General features: G+C 37.8%; 1 protein-coding gene across 3 annotated transcripts in view; it reads right to left on the bottom strand.

Annotated features, from left to right (window-relative positions):
- Positions 1-21369, bottom strand: part of TAF2 (TATA-box binding protein associated factor 2) — a 59605-nt gene that overhangs the window by 7403 nt on the left and 30833 nt on the right. For 2 of the 3 annotated variants that reach the window (XM_045181490.3, XM_045181492.3), the window contains 10 exons: positions 21129-21269; positions 19453-19563; positions 16228-16421; positions 15320-15459; positions 12611-12680; positions 8790-8899; positions 8111-8340; positions 6668-6823; positions 6088-6193; positions 3131-3253 (listed from right to left, as the gene is read on the bottom strand). In XM_045181490.3, the coding sequence (XP_045037425.1) occupies positions 3131-3253; positions 6088-6193; positions 6668-6823; positions 8111-8340; positions 8790-8899; positions 12611-12680; positions 15320-15459; positions 16228-16421; positions 19453-19563; positions 21129-21269 (1381 nt within the window). The remainder of the gene's footprint in view (positions 1-3130; positions 3254-6087; positions 6194-6667; positions 6824-8110; positions 8341-8789; positions 8900-12610; positions 12681-15319; positions 15460-16227; positions 16422-19452; positions 19564-21128; positions 21270-21369) is intronic. The other variant, XM_024572152.4, reaches the window with a different exon arrangement.

Here is a 21369-nt window from a genome sequence, read left to right as displayed (position 1 = left end):
AAGCTTTTCGGGTTTTGTTTCAAAGACTTTCACGCGTCAGAATACCGCCGTGCTGACTTAGGCAAGAAGGCACTGCAAATACAGCAGCCCTAGCAGGCAGCTGCAGGAAGTGGCCTTTTCCTCCCCGCAGAAACCACCAGGGGTTCCCCATGGCTTCTGCTCTCGTCACTCCTCTTCTCCGCTCCGTCACAGCGACAGCTGGGGCGAGAGACCTGGCTGCAGAGGTGGGAGAGCAGACAGACTTGGTAGGCTTAACCAATTCCCATGGGAACCATAAGCCCTTTCTCCAAACCCCCTTCCTTACCTCAGCAGAGAGAAAAGAATTAGTATAAAGTAATTAAGAAAAGTACTTCTGCCACTTCTCCTTTCTTACCCCAGCTGGTTTCACCTACCACACATGTATCATCTGCACCCTATATTCCTCTATCGTGTGCAAGAAGAGAGAAAGTTGGAAGAAAGTTTAAAAAGTATAAACCATGACTTTCCTCTGAACAGTTTCCAGCTCTTCTTTATCTGACCTAAACCCTCATGCTTGTTCTACCCCTGCCCCCAGTGCAACCTGCAGCTCGTTCCAGGGCTCAGTCAGTTACCATCGGCCTGCTGGCTCTGAAGGAGCCGCCTCGGCCTTCACCTTAGCTCATGAACAAAGGAAAACAGGGGCCCCACACTCACAGCCTCGGACCTAAGGAGACAGCGTAAGTGAGCACAGAGACTAGCAGGTGCGAGCAAGTGGCGTCACTGAAACAGCACAACCCTATCTCAAAGGGCCTCGCTGTTGCTGTTAACGCTTTTCCAAGAGAAGCTGGAAACCCAGATTTTCATGTATAATCTCTTCATATTTAGTCAAGTGCAAAAAATGGTGTAAGACCTCTAGAGACCCAATAATGATGCCTCAGTTGAATGAACTAAGGCCAAAAAAACCCATTTGTGAACTCTAGGATCCCTAGGGGCTGAAGGAAGTCACAGCTTCCCTTACCTCGGTTCTTCCTATGCTCCTTTCATGAACCCATAACCCTCAGCCCCAGGCCAAGAAGACCCTCTCTTCCTTCCCGCCGGGAGGCAGGAGGAGAACAAGTTCCTCTTTTACGGCCAACTTCACTTGGGTTAGGTTACAGTTGTGCTTGCCAGTCCGAAAGGCAGAGCTGAAAGTGCCCCTTCTCTCAGAAACATCGTTACACACAGCGGCTAGATTTCACGCTTCTCTTCTTCAGGGGTAAGTCAAAAGGGTTTTTGTTGTCTGGTTGGGGAAAGTTATCTATCAAATATAATAAGTGTCTGCAGGACAACTGTATTTAGATCCCAAAATACATGTAGATACAAACCTTTGGAACACTTGTAAAATGAAGGTTTTCTGAATTCTGATAACAACACTGTTGAATTTAAAGACTTGCTCAGTGGCCATAGGGTACTGAACAGCATAAACACGTTTAAAGAAATTACAAAGGCACATTAAAGAATACATTCAGAATTTAAGTTTCATAGGTCAGTCTGTAAATAATATGCTGGTATACATTCTGTCGCATGACATAAAAGGGCGCTACACTGATAGCAACTCAAGTTAAAACTGTAAAGCTTTCCTATTCCCCACCACCTGCCTCTCTCCTCCCGACTTCCTGTGCGATGCCATGAGAACTGTAAGACTGTAAAGAGAGGTTCCCCAAAAGTAAGAAATGTATTTTTAAAGAAATACGGCACACAAAAAGGTGTCGGGGTGTGCTTCTACATGGATTAGTGTGCCATATCACTGAGATAAACCAAACACATGTGTTCAGATTGTTTTCTGGAACAGGAATTTATTTGACTGTTGAAATTCAGTCAGTGTTTTCTTCTTTTAAGGCACAAATGGCAGGCAGAATATCACTCTCAAGCTGTATCAAGAGGTGTGAAACACCCTAAGTTTTATAATTTTTAAAAAATATAAAAAACTTTTCAAGTCTAGTAAAATTTTAGTAAGTATAATGACAATAAGGTAAAATTACACCAAAATGAAACAAACAAAAGAAACCCCTCAATACCCAAGAGGATACAAAATCAGCAATGGTTAAAAAAAAGTCAAAATTCACTTGTCAAAGTAAGCGCTCAAGTCCCCAGCTGACTTCCTTCTGAAGTCCATTTTGTGAACCTACTACTACAAACGCACAAAGCACACGAAGAGATATGAGCACCCGGCGGTCTGGGGTCACAAACCCAGAATATTCTGAGATGCTGCTTTTGTTTGAAGTCTCTTAATCACAGTTGGTTCCCTAAGCTCCTCAAATCAACAAACAGTTACTCTTCTGTTTATATCACAAAAACATGGTTTATATAAGCAAAACCCATCCACTAAAATTTTAAAGCCAGATTAATGACTTTTGGAAAAACTATTCATTAAAAGTGATTTTGCTTATGTATCTTGTTTTTCACTCCCTGTTCCTCCAAAACTTGAAGCCTGAATCTTTTCATCCATCTCAACTGTTCGCTCTTTATTTGGATTATAATCTCTTTTCAAACAACAGAAGAATAGCGTAAGCAGAAGACAATGTAAAATAGTAGAATAGGTAATAAACAGATCTCAACTGAATCACCTTCATAAACAAGCCTGATTAATGTGAAATAATTTAAAAGTCAAAACACATTAGCTTTCTAGGTACAGCATCATCATGATTGAACCAACTGTAAAATGTTTAGGGGAGAGGAGAGAGGATAAGTAAGTGGCTGGTTTTTGTATTTTATTATTAAAGTACAAAGGGACAGATTTAATGATTCCTACAGAAGCTGACATTTTCATATTTAATATTCTTAGAAAAAGCACTACAAGGGAAAATCAAAATGTAACATAATGGGTTTCTTTAAATGACGTGACATGAATTTCCCCTTTCCTTTCTACTTTCTGTTATTTCCGAGTTTTACAAAGTAGGAATGTATTACTTTTGAAAGAGTAAAAGTCTCATTTAAAACAGTCCTTACGTTAGATACTTTAGAGTCAATATGTTGCAAGAAAAACAAGTCCTCAGATCTAGATTTTTAAGTTAATAAATTTTTTGTACACCTGAAACTAATATAACATTGAACGTAAAAAAGAAAAAAAGAAACTTTGTGAAGTTTATAGATTTGTTCTTGAGCAAAAAAGTAACAACAACCATAATTTCACCTGCTCCCTTCCGGGCAAGCTCCACCCCCCACTGGGGCTTGGTGGCGGGCGCGCCATCACTGGCCGGTGAGTGCTGGGGAATCAGCGCAGGCCGACAGCTAGCTGGCCGGTATTTAGAGAGCCCTAAAATACCAAAGAAGAAGGAGAAGATGAATAAATTTCCTTGTTTCCCAAAAGGAAAAAAAAAAGCCTGATAGATTTTTATAAGCTAACCTTTAAACTGGAAGCAGTTCAACAGTAAAATTCTAATACAAAGAGCTCAGATTTTACTGCTGAAGATACCATTTGCTTTAACTCTGTCAGGGTTCCTATATATTTACGTCTGAGAACAATACACGCTCAGGAAAGACAGTAAGTCCGACTGGCCTGCTGAACGTATAAAATGGACTCTATATTCTAGGGCAGAAACCATGCCCTGTTTCTTACTATTTACGTAGAACTTTGCATATAGTAAAGACTGTTAGCTACCCCCCATTTGCTAATAAATTCCATTATAGTATTTACTCAATATATACATAAAATAATTTAGGGGTAACAAAGTATTTAAAATAGGAAATGTCTGAATGGTATAATATGAACAGCACTGTAGTAGGTATCAGGGGACCCAGGTTCTGATTCCAAATCATCAACAAATAAGATACATATACCAGGTAAAACATTTATCTCTTTGTGTCTCAATTCCTTCGTTAGTCACATGGAAAAGTTTTAAGACTTGGGTCTAGCCCTGAGTTGGCTATTACTGGATGTGTCCTTTAGGGCAAGTCATTTGATATCTTTCTGCATAAGTTTACTTATCTGTAAATGCATAGAATAGATAAATAATTGTTAAGATCTCTTACAATTATAAAAGCCAAGAAACACATGACCTGTCAGTTTTCAAATGTAACTCAGGCTCATACCCTACCTGAAGTCAGTTCTCAAATTCTACTAGCTAGAGAGTGAAAAATGGTCTAGGTCTCATAACCAAAACTAAACAGAAAGCCAAACAAACATGAAGAAGATCAAGGTAGACAACAGGACCTTCGCCAAAAAGTAACATGTTAGAAAAGAAATTCATTCAAATGTAAATATTATAAAAGACAACCAGCATGGGGTATGAACAGGATTTTCCAATAAAAAGACCCAAAAACCGTACCCAGAAAAAAAAGTCATACTTTAAAAAATATATTATAAAATAATCATAAATTATTTTATAGTTAATCTTTTAGGTTATTGCATTTATGACAATATAATTATGACAAAAATGATAATAATGATAAATGAAAATTAATGAATTACACCTTATGTATCAACACAAATGAATTTTAGAAGCATAATGTTGAGTGATGTAATATCAAGTGTCATACCATTTTCAAAAAATTCAAAAACTGTGAGCAAACATATATCTATGTGGCAAACTATTAAAAAAGCAGCAGAGCCCTGGCTGGTGTGGCTCAGTGGATTGAGCACCGGACTGTGAACCAAAGGGTCACTGGTTCACTTCCCAGTCAGGGCACGTGCCTGGGTTGCAGGCCAGGTCCCCAGTGAGGGGCGTGCAAGAGGCAACCACACACTGATATTTCTCTCCTTCTCTTTCTCCCTCCCTTCCCCCTTCTCTAAAAATAAATAAATAAAACCTTAAAAAAATAGAAATAAAAACACAGCAGAATGATTAAGAAAAAAAAAAACTAAAGTCAACACAGTATTTACTTGTAGTGCAAAGGCAATGAACAGATACCGGGAAGATGCACAGAGGGAGCAGCGGGGGTAGGGAGCAGCGGGGGTAGGGAGTAAAATACGGACGTTTGGGTGGATGGCAGGCTCACAGAGTTTTAAAAAATTGTATTTCACAACTTATATGCGAATTATATCTAAGCTTTATTCCTGAAAATAAAAATGTTGATGACATAAACTATGTGTAATCTCTTCAAAAAGCATTGTGGCACTATATATCAAGAACTGAGACAATCTGAAGTGAAGTGTCTCATAATATAATTAAAGTTAATCATTTCACCAACAATATATTTTGGGGAATTTATCCAAAGAACGTAATTTGATAAAAAAGAAGCAAAAGCTGTTATATGAAGAAATGCAGTGTAGAATTACCTGTAACAAATAAAAACCAAAAATACCTAAATGCCTACCAACAGGGAAATTAGGTAAATTTTAGTGTATCAACTCAATACTGTCTCAGATAATATTTTCAAAAGGGAAGATTATGTTTGAGAGATGCATGCAAAAATCCATGACATGATATTATGTGAAATAGGCAGGCAAAAAAAGAGGAAGTAGTTGTTATTTTGAGCAGCATTAACTTTAGTCAAAGAATTTGAAATATAATTATGGTTACTTTACACTATTAAAAAGAAACTAAATCTAGTATTTTAACTTTTAGGTTAAGTGTATGAGAGAGAGAGAGGGAGAAAGAGAGAGAGAGAGAGAGAGGGAGAGAGAGAGAGAGAGAGAGAGAGAAATTAAAGCTATTGAAAGGAATCTGATGAATGGATTAAAAAAATAAAATCCAGAAGTATAAATATGCCAAATGTTAAAAAATAAAATGGAAAATCAAAAGAAACATTTTTTTATTTCTTTGCTCATGTGTGTTATAATCTAAAACAATCTACTATTTTATTTTATACCGGCTACTTTTAAACTTTATAGTTATTCATTTAAAATTAAACCACACCCTGGCTGGGTGAGTCAGTGGGTTGGAGCACTTCTTGTACACCAAAAGGCTGCAGGTTCAATCCCTGGTCTGGGCACATAACTAGGATTTGGTCTCTGATTGGGGAATGTACAGGAGGCAATTGATCAATGCTTCTCTCTCACACTGCTGTTTCTTTCTCTGTCTCTCTCTCTAAATCAATAAACTTATCTTCAGGGGAGGAGTAAAAATAAATAAATAAAGCAGCACCTTTTAGAACAGTGACAGGCAAACTCTCTCGATCATCCCAGTGATTGCAGTACGCTGATCTTACCTGGAGTTGACGGCCTTTCAAGCATGTTTAAATGATGAGAAATGAAGGCCTGGCTATCATGAACAGTATCCATATCAATCTCTTCTTCATCTTGAGAACTTGAAAACTAAAACAGACACATAAGAACACAAGAGGAAAAGAGCTGTTATATCGCTTTATGTTTGGATCTTAGCTCTCAGGAAAAGTAGCAGAGAGGCCATAGGCTATACCCCCAAATAATCTTAAAAGGAAAAGTAGTGTCTTTTATTCAAAAAAGTATTAAGAGAGAGAAGAGATTATGTGGTCCAGCCTCCAAAAGAAGCTGACTGAAAATTACTGGAAATTTAACAGCGACTACAATCTATTCCTACGTTATGGGAGAGCAGTGAGCTGTGGTAGATTACGTACACAGTTCCTCCCCAGAGAGAGAAGTATGTGACAACAAGTTAAACAACTGGCTGGAATGATTCAGAGATGGACATCTGGGTTTTTCTATGATTCAGTCTGTCCCATCTGTCACTATGGAAAAACCATTGCAAATATTCACAAAGATTTATGAGAAGGTGAATATCCTACACTGTTAATAACCTGTACTTCTTACTCTGATTTTGAGTTTGACTTTACTGCTATCCTCATTCTTCTCCAGTATTTGACCAGGTTCTAGTGGGGACCCCAGTGGTGTATCAGACTTCCTCTTCACTCCCTGCTGATGAGCTGATATATTACATGATGCTTCCTTGGCAAGGTGATCATCTTCCTGCGGCAATATTTAAGATCAAAATTAGATTTCTGAAGACAAATAGCTCATGTTATAGCTGAAAACTAAGAGCTAGAGCAACCATGCAGATTAGAGCATGCCCAGTGCCTAAGAGTTATCAGCAATGGGCTTCACATAAATTTACCCTTTTTCTGTCTGCTGGGTTTTTTTGTTTTTGTTTTTTTTTTGAGAGGTGAGGGAGGAGAGTTATTTAAGTGAACTTTTAGAGTTTTCCCAAAAGAATATATCTTCTTCTCCTTTTTTCTCCTTTTATCCTAAAGATTTTCTCCTTTTATCCTGAAGACGCCAAGTATGAATGTAGATAAATTAATATATATGGCCAAAACTTATAAACATACTCATTTCCACAGATTTATAACTATTCAGATCTATCTATAAGAGTTCTTTAATGAGACACTTTTTTTTCCTATGGAAAGATTTATGTTACATCTTTACAACCCAAACTCTAGAATACATTTTCAATTTACAACAAATAAGTTCAATTATATTTCAGAAAATCTAGGTAATTTTAAATGACTATTTCTAACTAGAATAGAGAGAATCTGAGTTTTAATAAAGTGTCAAAACACCAGTAGGGAATTACCAGGCAAGTAACCTGGTCTAAATATTGGTGAAAAATGAAGCCTGACATATTGGGGACATTTTGTCATCAATTAAAAAAAAAAAAACATTTCTAAAAAATGTTCTTTAAACTACAATAAAATGATTGATCTGTATCTTAAAGGTCTTTCCACAAAATGTCTGGTCATTTTATAATGCACAGCTAGAAACAGCAAACACACACAAATTCTAAAGGTAACGCATAATCTCCTCCCAAGTCAGATTACTCATTTACCTGGTCATTCGTTTTCTATTTATTTAATTCAGGAAGCGTTTGTCAGGCACCTGTCATGTTTAGAACTGCCAGGTACTACACAGAACAGGGGGAAGAACAGTCAGGGCCCCTTGTGTTCAGTTTGCCATGACCACATATGGACAAGAAGGGTACTATGTAACAGGTTATTCGTTTCAGTTTCCTACTGCTCAAAGAAGAAATCCTATGCTCAAGTACAAACAATCATTACATCATCACGAAAGGCGCGAATGGACTGGCAGCGCTACGCAGTTGTCAGCACACTCTGTAAACTATGTGGGCCAGCAGTTTTTAAAAAGGTACAAACCAAACTGTTAGGGGCTTTAAATTCGCCAGTTAAAAAGAAGCAATTCTCTTCTCTAGGTAGCTCTATACAACAAAAGCACATCTTCTGTAACACATGTGATTCTTACAGGGTTCTGAAATCCAACCAGCTGTGCGTGGCTACTTGGATTAACTGCGGTTTCTGGGTTGCCTGCGATGGCCTCCGGAATGATGGTTGGATTCAGGACGGCTTTTTTCTCTTTTAGATTGAGAACCAAGCCCAGCTCTGGCAAGGGCAAGCAGGAAGGTCTGCTGAGGCCAAACAGGGTGAAGTACAAGTCCACAGCACCACACCGTAGCCTCCAGTCATGTGAAGTACCTATGAGGGGAAAGTAAAGGAACAAAACCCAATATGCACATTTAGCCACACATTTTTAACTGTTCCAGAACTTGTACAGAAGGGAGAGATGAAAGGGTTATGACGCTTGAAAGGGGCCATCTCTTGATGTCCAGGCCTCACTGGCAAGCCCTCTACGATAGAGACGCATCTGATCTTAGCACAGATGCTTACAAATTGCTACGGCAACAGTCCGTGTCAGTGAATCAACTAGTGCATTTTAGAACTGGGAAAATGTCTCATCACCACAGCATTCCTCTTTACAAAATGAATCCCTAAAGGGCATAATAAATATATCCTTAGTGTAATATGTATCTTACTTATAAAACAAATAAATCAAAATAAACCATTGCTCTTTAAGTATTGAAAACCTGATATAAAATGAAAATAATGCAATCATAAAATTGTTTTGAAAGCCACTGCTGTCTCACCAGAATTCATAAGTTTCCAGAGTTGATCTACCAGGGCTTCAGTGCATAAGGGAGACTCCATGTTCTTAGTAAATGGTGGGTTCTTAGTCAACATGTTTAGAATCTTATGTCTGAAAAAGAAAAATTTAATTTTTGCTGACCATTAAATAAAAACATTAAAAACGACCTGTACCTGTAGCTCCTTCTTCCTGTCTTTATTATCTCCCTTCTTAGATCTAGCTGTGTGTTTAGGTTTAGTTTCATTTCAAAAGGTTTGTGTTACATTCTAAATATTTACTACTGTCTTTTTCACTAAACAAGTCGGGTGCGCTTGTTCTTTCTAAAACTGCTTTAGTGAACTACGAGGTTTTCTAAAACCTGACTCTGTATTCTCTTTTTTTTTTTTTAATTTTTATTGTTATTCAATTACAGTTGTGTGCCTTTTCTCCCCATCCCTCCACCCCACCCCAGCTGAACGCCCCTCCCTCCCCCACCTCCACCCTTCTCCCGATTCTGTCCATGTGTCCTTTATAGTAGTTCCTGTAATCCCCTCTCCCCACTGTCCCCCCCCCCCCACTCCCCCCCGGCTGTTGTTAGATTGTTCTTAACTCCATATGATCTCACCTTTAACTGGAACATAATCAACAGAAGAAAAAAGCAAACAAAATATAACCGACTCTGTATTCTTAACCAGCCTTTCCACCCCAACTTTAAAATGAATGTTTTACTCTTAGAAAAGTTTACAAAAAAGACTGAATCAGTAAATATAAAAATCTTAAAATGGGGCAAAAAATAGAGCAAGAAGAAGCCTACATTTGAGATAATAAAATGAACATAAACGTCACTATCACAGCATCTTTGTAGAGCACAGAAATGTGCAGGAGCATTTTACATACGGAGATAAGGCGAAAAGGTTTCTTCAAAATAAGCTGGCACTCAGAAGAGTCGATTCATAAAAAGGTATCCTTACGGATGGCAACAGTTATGCAGCGCTACTGGGAGTTTTTACCTTATGTGAGAGGCTACGTGAACACACTACAGAATCTTCTGAAAAATAGGGCAATGTGACCAAAACAAAATCTGAAAAAGAAAATGTCCCATGCTGTGAGAAGACACCTTGAAAAGAGGGCAGAGAAAGAGAAGCAGCAAGGAGGCTCTGACAGGAAATTTAGCGCCTGGTGAAGGAATAAACGCCAGGCCCAGGACGAGGGCTGAAAAATTCAAACCTCTGAGTAATGGAATGCTTGGATATAACGGAGGAAGAAAGAAACTTCAGTTGTAATTTTTACTGATGCTCGCAAAACCTGATGCTACAAACTCAATGAGCGTATGTTTCAGACACCTGGAATGAACCCGAAGCAAACCCTAAGAAAGCCGTGGGTTTACGTCATACTGACAGCAAATTGCCCTGGACAACTCAGAACTGTCTTTGTGGGCTAGTCCAATACCACTGCAAATCACTCTCTCTAGAAACGGAGCCAAGCCAAAGCCAAAGAAAGTTCAAAAACTCCCAGGAGCAGAAGCATTGGATGTAAGCATGTCCCTTGAACTGATACACCAATCACCTGCGTGCTTGATTCCAAAACGAGAAGGTAATTCCATGTCATCTTTAAAATTACCTACCCCATCTAAGGCGATATTACTAATATGTACAATGTTATATGTCAATCCTACCTCAAAAAAAAAGAAAAAGAAAGTAAATAATGATGGGACAAAGAGAAAAGAACAGAGTTCCAATTCAAAGTATAAAACACACAGAAATAGAGACAGAAGTCCCAAGACACCAAAAAATATACACATAAAATAACTATGTTAACACTTTGATGCCATTAAAGATTTTTTAAGACCTGCTGAATGTTTTTAAACTATGAGTATAACCACGGGCTAGATCAGCGATTTTCAACCTTTTCATTTCATGGTATGTATGAACTAATTACTACAATTCTGCAGCACACCAAAACATTTATTTCTTGCCAGTTTGACAAAAAAAGAAAAAAAAATAGGTGTAATTTTGACTCATTCACACCGGATGGATATTGTTGTGCTGGCCGCTGTCATTTTTATTTGACAATCTAAGGGAAAAGAGGTCAGCACCACTGACTAAAGTCAGGTATTGCATATTTTTTAAAAAAATTCTTGTTGAAAATCTCTGGGCCAGATGATTTTAAAGCAAGCCTAAAAGATTCTTTATTGGTGCTGTAAGTGAACCACATCAATTAAGAAGAAAACATCAAAAATAATCACGAAATATATCTTTCAATAGATTTTCACCTCAGATTATAAATAACAGAGCTATTGAAATCTGAATGATATAAACAGTTCCATAATATTTCAAAAGCAATTATTTAATTGTACAGTATAATTCAGGAATATAAAAATTTTAAACATTACATAATTTTATAATCTGCTAAAAATAGTCTTGAAGGCACAATTCCAAGAGCTCAGAAACATGCACCTGAATGTCAGTTCCACAGCCGCGAGCTGAAAACGAGTGATTGCGAGGTCACTGACACCGTGTTTACGCTTCCTGTTCCTGCTCACTACCGGTCGGGTCTTCCTAGGGGTTTTCAAACGCATGAGCTCGACCAGTAAGAGATCCGGGCAGGTGTTCTGTCTATTGTCTTTGATATGAGTATGCACTTCAGTATGGAGGGTTATGAGATTACTGTCCAAGTCCACCCTACCCTTACTGTGCATCAATCACAATGACAAACCATTTAAAATATAATTTGGATCACAATGAAGAACTATGAAATACTAACAGCAAAACTCTGTATAAAGGGTGTTTACGTAATAAGCATCATTTAAAACACTGAAATACCAGGGACTTAAATACCAAAACTCACTGCTATACCCAAGTCTCCGTCAGAGCTAAAATGTCTTCCATGAATTCAGGCCCAGGTGCATTTCAGCAAGGACATAAGGCAGTTTATTTGTGACTTTTTAGAAAAAAACAACTACCTACCAACTGATGTGTAAAGGTGAGCAAGACAATTAACACCTAGCTCTGCGTTCTCGTTTGTAGTTGGAATGACTATAACCTAAGTTGCTTTCCAGTTTTCAAATTTTACTTTATAAAATCATATTAAAGTGAACAAAAATTTAAGTGTCCACTATGTGCAAAGAAAGACAAACATGGTCAAAAAGTTAATCCTATTTGAATACACCATAAATACCCTACTTTGCAAAAGAAAGCAGCAGAAAAGACTAGAAGGGCCCTGGCTGCTGTGGGTCAGTGGTTTGAGCACCAGCCTGAGAACTGAAGGGTTGCCGGTTCGATTCTCCGTCAGGACACAAGGCTGGGTTGTGGGCCAAGGCCCCAGCTAGGGGCCTATGAAAGGCAACTGACTGATGTTTTTCTCCCTCTCTCCCTCCCTCTCTTTGGGGGGGAAAAAAAAGACTAGAAGGGTATACAAAAAAAGAAAGTAACCCCAAGTCTATTTAAGAAGAATTAAGATTTTATATGAGACAGAAAGGAACAAATGGAATGCACCAAAACATTGTTCTTAATCACTGTTAAAGTAAAGTAAATCCATCAGGACAGGTATCATAATTTTGGATATCTAAGGGATCCTTCAGGGGCATTACAAACTATTACATAAGCTTTCTTTTAAGTTACAATAGAGATATGTAAAATTACAGGAAATAAATTTTATTTGTTAACAATATATTTTTTAAATGTCTTTTCAAAGGCAAATCAAATTAAAAAGTCAAATAAGGGTATGATTAAGAGCATACCATATTCCTATGTTTTCAAAAATAACAAAGGTTCTATGTATAATCTTCTGAAATTTTTCAATTTACTTTAGGCCTTACAAACAAATTGTAGCACAAAAACTAACCTTACATAGGGTACAGGGTCATCCTGAATCATATTAAGAAGCCACTGCAGTTCTTCGTAACTCCTGTCCACTGGAAATAAAAATGAAATATATTATTGTAATTAGAACAAATTAACGAGTGACAGGCAAGGAGTTTACACTTAATATTTAGGACTCTGCCGTAGCTGGATTTCCAGAGTTGAAGGCTGTGGACAACTTCCTTACTTTTTTTGGTTTTTTTTTTACATAATAGGCCACTTTGCAAATTTTATAAGTATTATGCTATATGTAGCCAAAACATAAAACAAAACCAAGTGTATATTTTTCACTGCAGCTCAAATCAATGGCAAATACAACATAAAGCAAATTATAATTTATTGAGCCCTAAATTAGAGATGATTAACTCTAAATGGACAAAATGTGTTTAAATAAAATTGTTGTTTCTAGATGCTTAAATTATAGAGATGTCTGCTACTCAACGATCGACTGTAGGTAAGCTGTTTTGCCCCACTCATTTCTTTTGTTTAAGGCCAAAAAACAGCCTTAACTTTTCCACATAATATAAAAGGCAATTACAAAAATAAATTAGTCCTATAAATATAACTGACCAATAAAATGACTCATTAGCTATTTCCATTCTCCTTTTCAACCAGTTTTGCTGTTATGACCTTAAAAGCTTTATTTTCAGAATTTTATTGCCATATTTTACAGTTTTTCATTTTGAAATTATCTAAAATTCATGGATCACACTTAAATACCTCTCAGTTAAATTATACTTCTTTAGTGGTTTTTGGAAATTGTAACATTAGCATTCTATGTCACCTCAGATAGATCCAATTCATGAAACCTTCATATCCAGGTGGCAGTGAACACCATATACCTTGGGAAAGAAGGTGGGGAATACTGGCGTGTTTAGTGTACCTCAAAACTTCTAAATTTCAGGAACTGATAAAATCTTGGAAAACACAGAAGACTGATAGAGGATTACACTTTTTTCCTGCCAAGAAATTAAGTTTTTAAAAAATCACTATTTTCACTATAATTTCTTAAAAGTATATTTTAATCCTCCATAAAAAGAACAAATGATTGTACTTTCTGAGTTTAGACCAACATATGTATTATACACACTATATGATCTTCCTCTTTTGTAAGTCCTAACTATAAATAAGCATTTCTATTTACAAAAGACTATAAAAATTTGAGCCTATTTTCCCCTATTTAACATGTAAAAATTAACCGGTATCTACTAAAGAACTTCCCTCCCCCTTCCTTTCTTTTCACAGTCACATGAGAAGTTCAGGGTACTTCAACTTCTTTACTCTCCTCATGTTTTTGTGCTATGGTCTGGAATTTTAGATGTAGGTTAGTTTACATATTTCTCACATTTGCAAATTACTTTCTTCCCCAGAGGTTTTAATACAATTTATTGGAGACGCTGCTTAAGGAAATCATATAGGTTTCAGCAGCACAATTCTACAACACACCATCTGTACTCTGTACTGTGTGGTCACCGCCCCAAGTCACGTCTCCTTCCATCACCATTTACCCCCCTTACCCTCTTCTACCTCCCCCACCCCCTTTCTCTCTAATCACCGTACTGTTTCTGTGTCTGTGAGGTATTTTCTTTGCTTGATCCCTTCACCTTTTTAAGAATTATTTTGAAATCTGCATTAAATTTTACAACCATGTGAACAAATATTTAAGCTTAGCTCTTTATTTTACAGGCATAGTTGTTGATCACTATGTTTTGCATTCCACACTTTGATCTTAGCTATTATTTTGATTCATTTCCAGACCAGCTGAAAATTATCTTTGGGAACTTTATTATTTAAAATGAAGGCTTCTAGCCTTCAAGGCTACGTGCGCGACAAAACAACTTGGCAAAGTAGAGCTTCTTAAAATCATAATTGCCCTGTTTATTTATTTCTAATTAATTAATTTATTTTTATTCAGTGCCCTGGACATTATGATGTTCGCTCTCTGTGGCCTTTTCAACTCTTTTGAACTCTTCATATTCTGAAGAAGTCAGGGGCTGCATTATTTTCTTATCTTGTAAAATAACTGGGAACTTACACTATTTTTTCCTTAACTTTAAAATTTTAAATTTCATCAGACTCTAGCCTAGGTCAGTTCCATTTATACCTTATCAAAGTATTCTATTACTCTTTGGGTTATTGCTTTTCTTCCACCAGTTCCATTCTTCATGACTTCTTTCTGCTTTTATTACCTTTTCATCTCTTTAAATTTCTCCTCTGTATTTCTGAAAATGTTTTTGCCTATGAAGTTTTCTCTTATTTTTGGCTCTTTCTTTTCAACTTTGTAGAGCCTTGCCTAACTGCGCTGCTGAAGCCCCAGTTTGCGCCGCTCGCTCCACCTTCACAGGTGCAAATCTGTGACGGGAGCAGGGTGCTTTCCTGAATCCCTCCTATGTAGTTAGAAATTTCACAAAAACGTGTTTTCTATTTCTTAAAATAACACATAATTAAAGCTGGAAGCATGATATACTGACTTCTTGGACAGATCAAAGATATCTATTTATTAATTTTTTTCTTTTCCCTCACTTATTAATTCTTATAAGAATTCTACGTTAAACAAAAATGAGTGGGTCAAGATTTTAAAATTAAAATATCTCTATGGTACGTAATAAGAAAACCCCAATAACTAAGACTGGCTTTAAATAGTAAACATTTCTTTCTAAAATGATGTAAACATATACTTCTCAAGCAGTACCTTTAGTATAGTCAACCACTGCTTCCAAAGCCGCTATCCTAATGTCCACAAAGTGGCCATATTCTGCATAAGATTTAAAAAGAGCTGGATCACTGGGCACGTGTCCGTTCTTCTGAAGCACTCGTATGGCTCTCAAGCAACTAGGAAAATAGTACTTAGAGTGAAATAGTTTTATTAAAAGTATTTTGAATCAAACTTGTTTGTTAGGCATTAGAAATTAACCTGTAACAGTGAACTGAAAAATTGATCTGATTTGAATCCAACTTTTAATCCTTATCATTAAATTTTTGCAATGATCATAAAAATTAAAAGTATCTAAATGCTATTAAAGGAAAACAAATTTTAAAATTTGGAAATTCAATTTCAGGTATCATTATACTTAGCATTTTCTCCAAAAGTTTGAGTTACAAAGTTTAGTAAATAATAAATGTGGAAGGTTAAACTGTCATAATGTTTGAAACAGTGAATGAACTTTTTTATTTTTAGCAAACTCTTAAAGAGATAGAACTTTTTGATAATCACATGCAAAGAAGCTGAGAAAAGCAAAAAGTCATCTTAAAAGTGTCTAATAAAGGATGCTTATACTATATCCAATGAGATAAAATGTTATGCAGACATCAAAAATAATGCTTTCAAACACTTTCTGATGATGTGAGGTTATGATATAAACAGAATACAAAAACTATATATCAATATATGTCCACTAATTAAAAATTTTTATTTTGCAAGAGAAAGAAAATTAGAAGGCCATTCTCCAGAGAGTATAGTAATAATTTGTGGATGACAGAATCATAGCGTTTTAATTTTCTCCTTTAACTTTACTGTATTTCCCAGTTTTTTATAATGGGAATAAATTTCTCTTACAATTATAAAAATAACTTTAAAGGAAGTGTAAAGAATCATCACACCTGACAGTGATGGTGTGTCTATAACTTGGAAGCAGTTTTTCCATGTTCAAAAACCTGGTGATTTCTTCGAGAATGAGCCGCACATCCGGATTTAAGTTATCCAAAGTTCGAACCTCGTTATTCACGCTGACTGCAGGCGTAACCGAGTTGGCAAGAGCATCAATCATTTCTGCACGATAATAGTTATCTGAAAACTAAGGGAAAAAGTTATATGAGGATAACAAAATTCATACTGCTGTTCAAAAGTAATAAAATGAAATATTTATAATCTAAGAGCATAGTTTATCTCAAAGCATAAATTGGTAAGTATACAACTTGGTCCTTTATATGTAGAGTCACACAAAAGGGAAATAGTGAAAGATTCATGAAACAGAAATACAAAGTTGTCCAGAAAGTATCTGGCCACATAATATGAAAAAGAGACTTTTATTGAAGAAGATACAAGAAACATTGTACATAGGACAATGATGCCTCAGTCCCCTTCAAAGTAGGCACCTTGGTTTCACACAGCTCTCCCCATCACCATCCGCTAACCTGTAGTATTTTCCTGAATCTTGTTGATGGTCTGAATCTCTCCCCTTCCAAAGGTGATTTTAGTTTTGGGAAAAGCCAGAAGTTGCAGGGCCCCAAATCTGGGCTGTAGGGCAACTGAGTCACTTGAGTGATTTCATGTTTTGCCAAAAAACTCTGCACGAGACGAGATGCATGATTGGGTGCACTGTCCTGATGCAGCTGCCAATCACCGGTTGCCCATAGTGGAGGCCAATTTCGCGGTACTGCATCTCTCAGCAGATGAAGAACACTGAGGATGGTACGCCTTATTAATTGTTTGGCCTTGAGGGGTGTACTCATGATGGACAACACCTTTATGGTCTTGATCTTGCTGTGACTTTGCCACACTTTCTTCAGGTGTGGAGAACCAGGCAACTTCCATTGGGATGACTGGGCCTTAGTTTCTGGACCACAGACCTAGACCCATGATTCATCTCTGGTTATGACCTTCTTGAGGAAATCTGGTTCACTGGTAGTGGTTTGAATCAAGTCATCAGCAACTGCAGCACGATGTTCCTTCTGCTCTGGCGGAAGAAGCTGTGAGCGAGTTTTGTCATTATGTTTCATGCCAAGATCCTGCGTCAACTGGGACACAGTAGTTTGGGAACCCCCAGATCAGCTTCTGCTTCTCTCACTGTCAGTCGCTGATCTTTGCTGACTGCAGCCTGTACACGTTCCACATTCTCGGATGTTCTGCCTGTTGCAGGTCTTCCAGAACGCAGATCACTTTCAACACTTTCGCCACACTTCTTTTGCGCCACACTTGAAGCATTTGCGCCACACTTCTATTTGTGTTGCACTCACTGCATCATCCCCAAAAGCATTCTGAATCATCTGAATAGTTTCTATGGAGATATGTTTAAGCTTAATGCAAAATTTTATGCAGATTTGTTGCTCTACTCTCCCATTTTGAATGTGACCACCACACAGTACACATGCTCACTCAACAGTGTCTACCATCCCACCAACTAGTAGAGGGAAGTTGTCACTGTTCATGCTTGTGCACTCCAGCCTACTCTCCTTGGCTGCCAGGTTACAATGATGTCGAACAAACCATTCTTGTTATATAAACAATGGCTCAATTTTGGGGGGGCAAACCTCATATATTAGTTTACTCAACAAATACTCCATGAAAAGTACTCTTATAGGAACCTAGCCAGGTTCCTCTAAAGGAAGACCACAGCTCATAAATCCTGCTTGTAACACCGAGCTCCAAATCAGCTATTCAGCGCTCTACTCTCACATACAAACATACAACCCAAAGACCACCAGGCATTTTTAACAGGGATCAACGTAAAAAAGGCCAGAACAAACAAAGGGAAAAATCAGCTTGAAGGAAATAGAGTGCAAGGAAAACTGGCAGGGGGGGGAAATCCAAAATTATCATGTTGTCTGAGAAATAACCAATGAGATGCCTTCCAATAACAAAACATCTTAAAGAAAGATATATCCCGAGAATCAAAATTAAATTGAAATATAAAATATCTTAAAAACTCCTGAAATTTTGGGCAAAAAGAAACAAAAAAATAGGAAGGAAAGCGTAAGGAAATTGGAGGGATGGTGTAGAAGGCATAACATAGGAATAATAGGAGTTCATAGCAAAACAGAGAAAATGGAGAAGGAAACTATAAAAAAAATTAATTCCTAAACTCATACCCCAGTCAATTCCCAGAGAAGCAATTTATTGAAAGGCACTCTAGGTGTGGCTTGATTTAAACTAAGGAAATCAGATACTGTAGCCTGGTAATTTGAACATGGAGCAAGTGAGTTGCTTCTACCAGCAACATAAACTGCCAGGGACAGAAGAGGAACACCCACCCCTTTTGACTTCATTGTGGAGGCAGAACCTCACATGGACACACATGGCAACAGAGTCCCTACAGAGCCCTGCGTTCAGATACTGAGCAGGAAAAAAGTAAGGCACATAACAGCGAACACACAGAAACTATTCCACAAGTGCACATTGTGGAGCAAACCATCACAGGTTGTTTTCTTAAAGTATGTTTATAGTTCCAATGCTACCTCTGCTGACTACTTGGCCAGCAGAGCAAAAGCTCATTTATTCAACCAGTTTCTGACCTAAATGTTTGGATCACAGAATGAACTCAGACATTAAAAAGGAGGCGGGGCTGTGGGTAAATCAAACCAAATGATTTAACGTTTACCCCTGAGACCACATCCAATTCTCACAGATACTATAACCCTACTTGGACAAGCTAGACTGATAACAAATAAGGTGAAATAACCTGAAGCATGGCACCCATTAGCTATTTGCTAAATAAATGCATAAACATATGTAATGGTTTAAGAAAATGTCAAATTCATCAATAAAAAATTATCCCAAGAGGGAATTGTTTTCTGGGTGTCACTTGGTAAATAAAAAAAGAGAAGTAAAAATAGAACTGGTTTGTCGGACTTCACCAAAACAAGTTTCAGCTGGCACCCCTAAATCTGATGCCCTAATATCTCCACAGCACAACAGGTACAAGAAACACGTGAAAACCAGCTAACCTTGGTTTTCATGCAGTGCTTATGACAATAAATCACCTTTACATGTTTCTAACTCTAGAAACTTCAAGTACTATGGACTCAACAATGATTTCACAGTCTAAATATTTCTTTAAAAACAAAATAACACTGGGTAGTTTTATAATATTCATTAAGGTATCTTACCTTATTTTTTCTGTTGTCATTGTACTTGATTAAGTCTAAAATAAATGTTAGGACTTCTTTGGGACAAAGGTTGTGAACATCTCTCAACAGAGCCATTGCAACTGGCATGGTCTACAGGAAAAAAAACAAACATGTAACTCAACTCTGCCTTTACTACAACCACTGAACTCAGTACATGCACGAAAAGGGGGCTCCAGAGCTGACACAGGTATCGGGAGGGAGCTCACCTGCTACCTCCCACCCCTCCCACTAAGAACGTGTCGCCAAACACTAACAGAGGAGCTGAGTAGGAGACCAAGGGGGGAGCTGTGTAACTGGGTGCACCCTGTCGCCCGTGCGCCTCTGTCTTTCAGTTGTCAGAGGAAATGCATGCCATGTAAATTATACAAATCCGGTTCTGGGTTTTGTATAGGTATGGGTTTTAACATCAGAGAAACCATTATTCAACTCTCACTCTACTACCTACTCAGAAGGGTGACTTTACCTGGCTGCTTACTAAGCAGAAGCCTCACAGTCTCACAACCATTTCTTGCAACCTTTCAGGACTGACTGACTCTGTGGCTGGAGGCTGCCCACAAGTCTGAGAACACAGTGACTCTCCTGGACCATCCAGGAGAAGTGGAACATTATCTGAAGGCCAGCTTAACTTTCTTCTTCCTGAATTTTCACAGGCAACTTTTCTAAGGAGGTGGAAGCCTGGCTCAGAAAATGGCAGGTTCTTACTTTTCTTAAATGTACCTCCCAACTATGTCCCACACACTACCACCACTTTCAGGATCCATGCCATCTTTTTTATATTTATCAGCTCCCATGGACTATTTCCTCTCTCCCTCTCCAATGGTTCCTTTCCCTGTGCCAAACGTGCCTCAGGTTTTTCCTCCCTCTATCCCAAACAAAACAAACCCAAAATGTCCTTTTCTCAGCCCTGCTTTATCCTCAGCATGTCTCCTTTCTCATACTCTTCACCCCCAAACCAGAAAGCAGGCTTCATTGGTTTTTCTACTTCAACTTCACTCTTCCTTCTATTCCACTCTAGTTCCTCTCATCTCTGCTTTCACTATTATTAATAAATCACTCCAAAATGTTACAAGTGACTTGCACACCGCCCAAATGCTGGCCACCCTGCCACACTCACTTCCCTTCCTAACCCAGTGACCCCGTCACACCTCCACTTTCTACGTTACCACTTATAGAAAACTTACTATGTGGTAAATATACCCTAAAACACTTCACATGCTCGGTGCTAACTCTGAAAAAGATAAACTTTGTAATTGAGTAAACGGAGGCTAAGAGGGTTAAGAAACTTGTCTCCGTGCAAACTGCTGGTGAGCAGCGGAGCTGGGCCTAAAGCTAGAGCTGTGTGCCGCTTTCCCTGGCTCAGAAATGCTGCCCACACTCTAAACGGACTGCCACCAGGAGGACTGACCCGCGCCTCCACCCCCCACGTAACCAACCCGAATTCGCAGTATCCATTGCTCTCTACTCTAGTGTTAACGCGGAGAGGGAGTGCCTCTCCTACCGCTCATAAAATCAACGAGCAATCTGGAAAAACATTTTAAAAACAAAAAAATAACACGGCAAAACACATCTATTATTTGAATAGTCTCCAGGTTAAACTGAGATATACACATAGTGGCAGAAAACAACCGTAAGAAATTTGGAAAGTAAGCTTGTACCTTCTGTAGAAAATAACTCTGAAAGCTCATGAAGTTGTTTGTTTTCACAATATTCGGACAAGTTTTACAACAGAACATTCTAGTGAAGAGTGACTTCATGGCTGGCGGCCCCGTCCACGTGCTCACCATTGAATTTGCAATCTGCGAATAATCAGGTAACAAAGTAATTTCTGTCACCACAGCAAACGCATTTTTAAATAAACAAAGCCACTTTGTAAAAGTCAGTAATGCAAATGGGTTA

The sequence above is a fragment of the Desmodus rotundus genome, chromosome 8 (genome assembly GCF_022682495.2).
Source record: "Desmodus rotundus isolate HL8 chromosome 8, HLdesRot8A.1, whole genome shotgun sequence".
NCBI lineage: Eukaryota > Metazoa > Chordata > Mammalia > Chiroptera > Phyllostomidae > Desmodus > Desmodus rotundus.
This window is presented reverse-complemented; position numbering and strand designations above follow the sequence as displayed.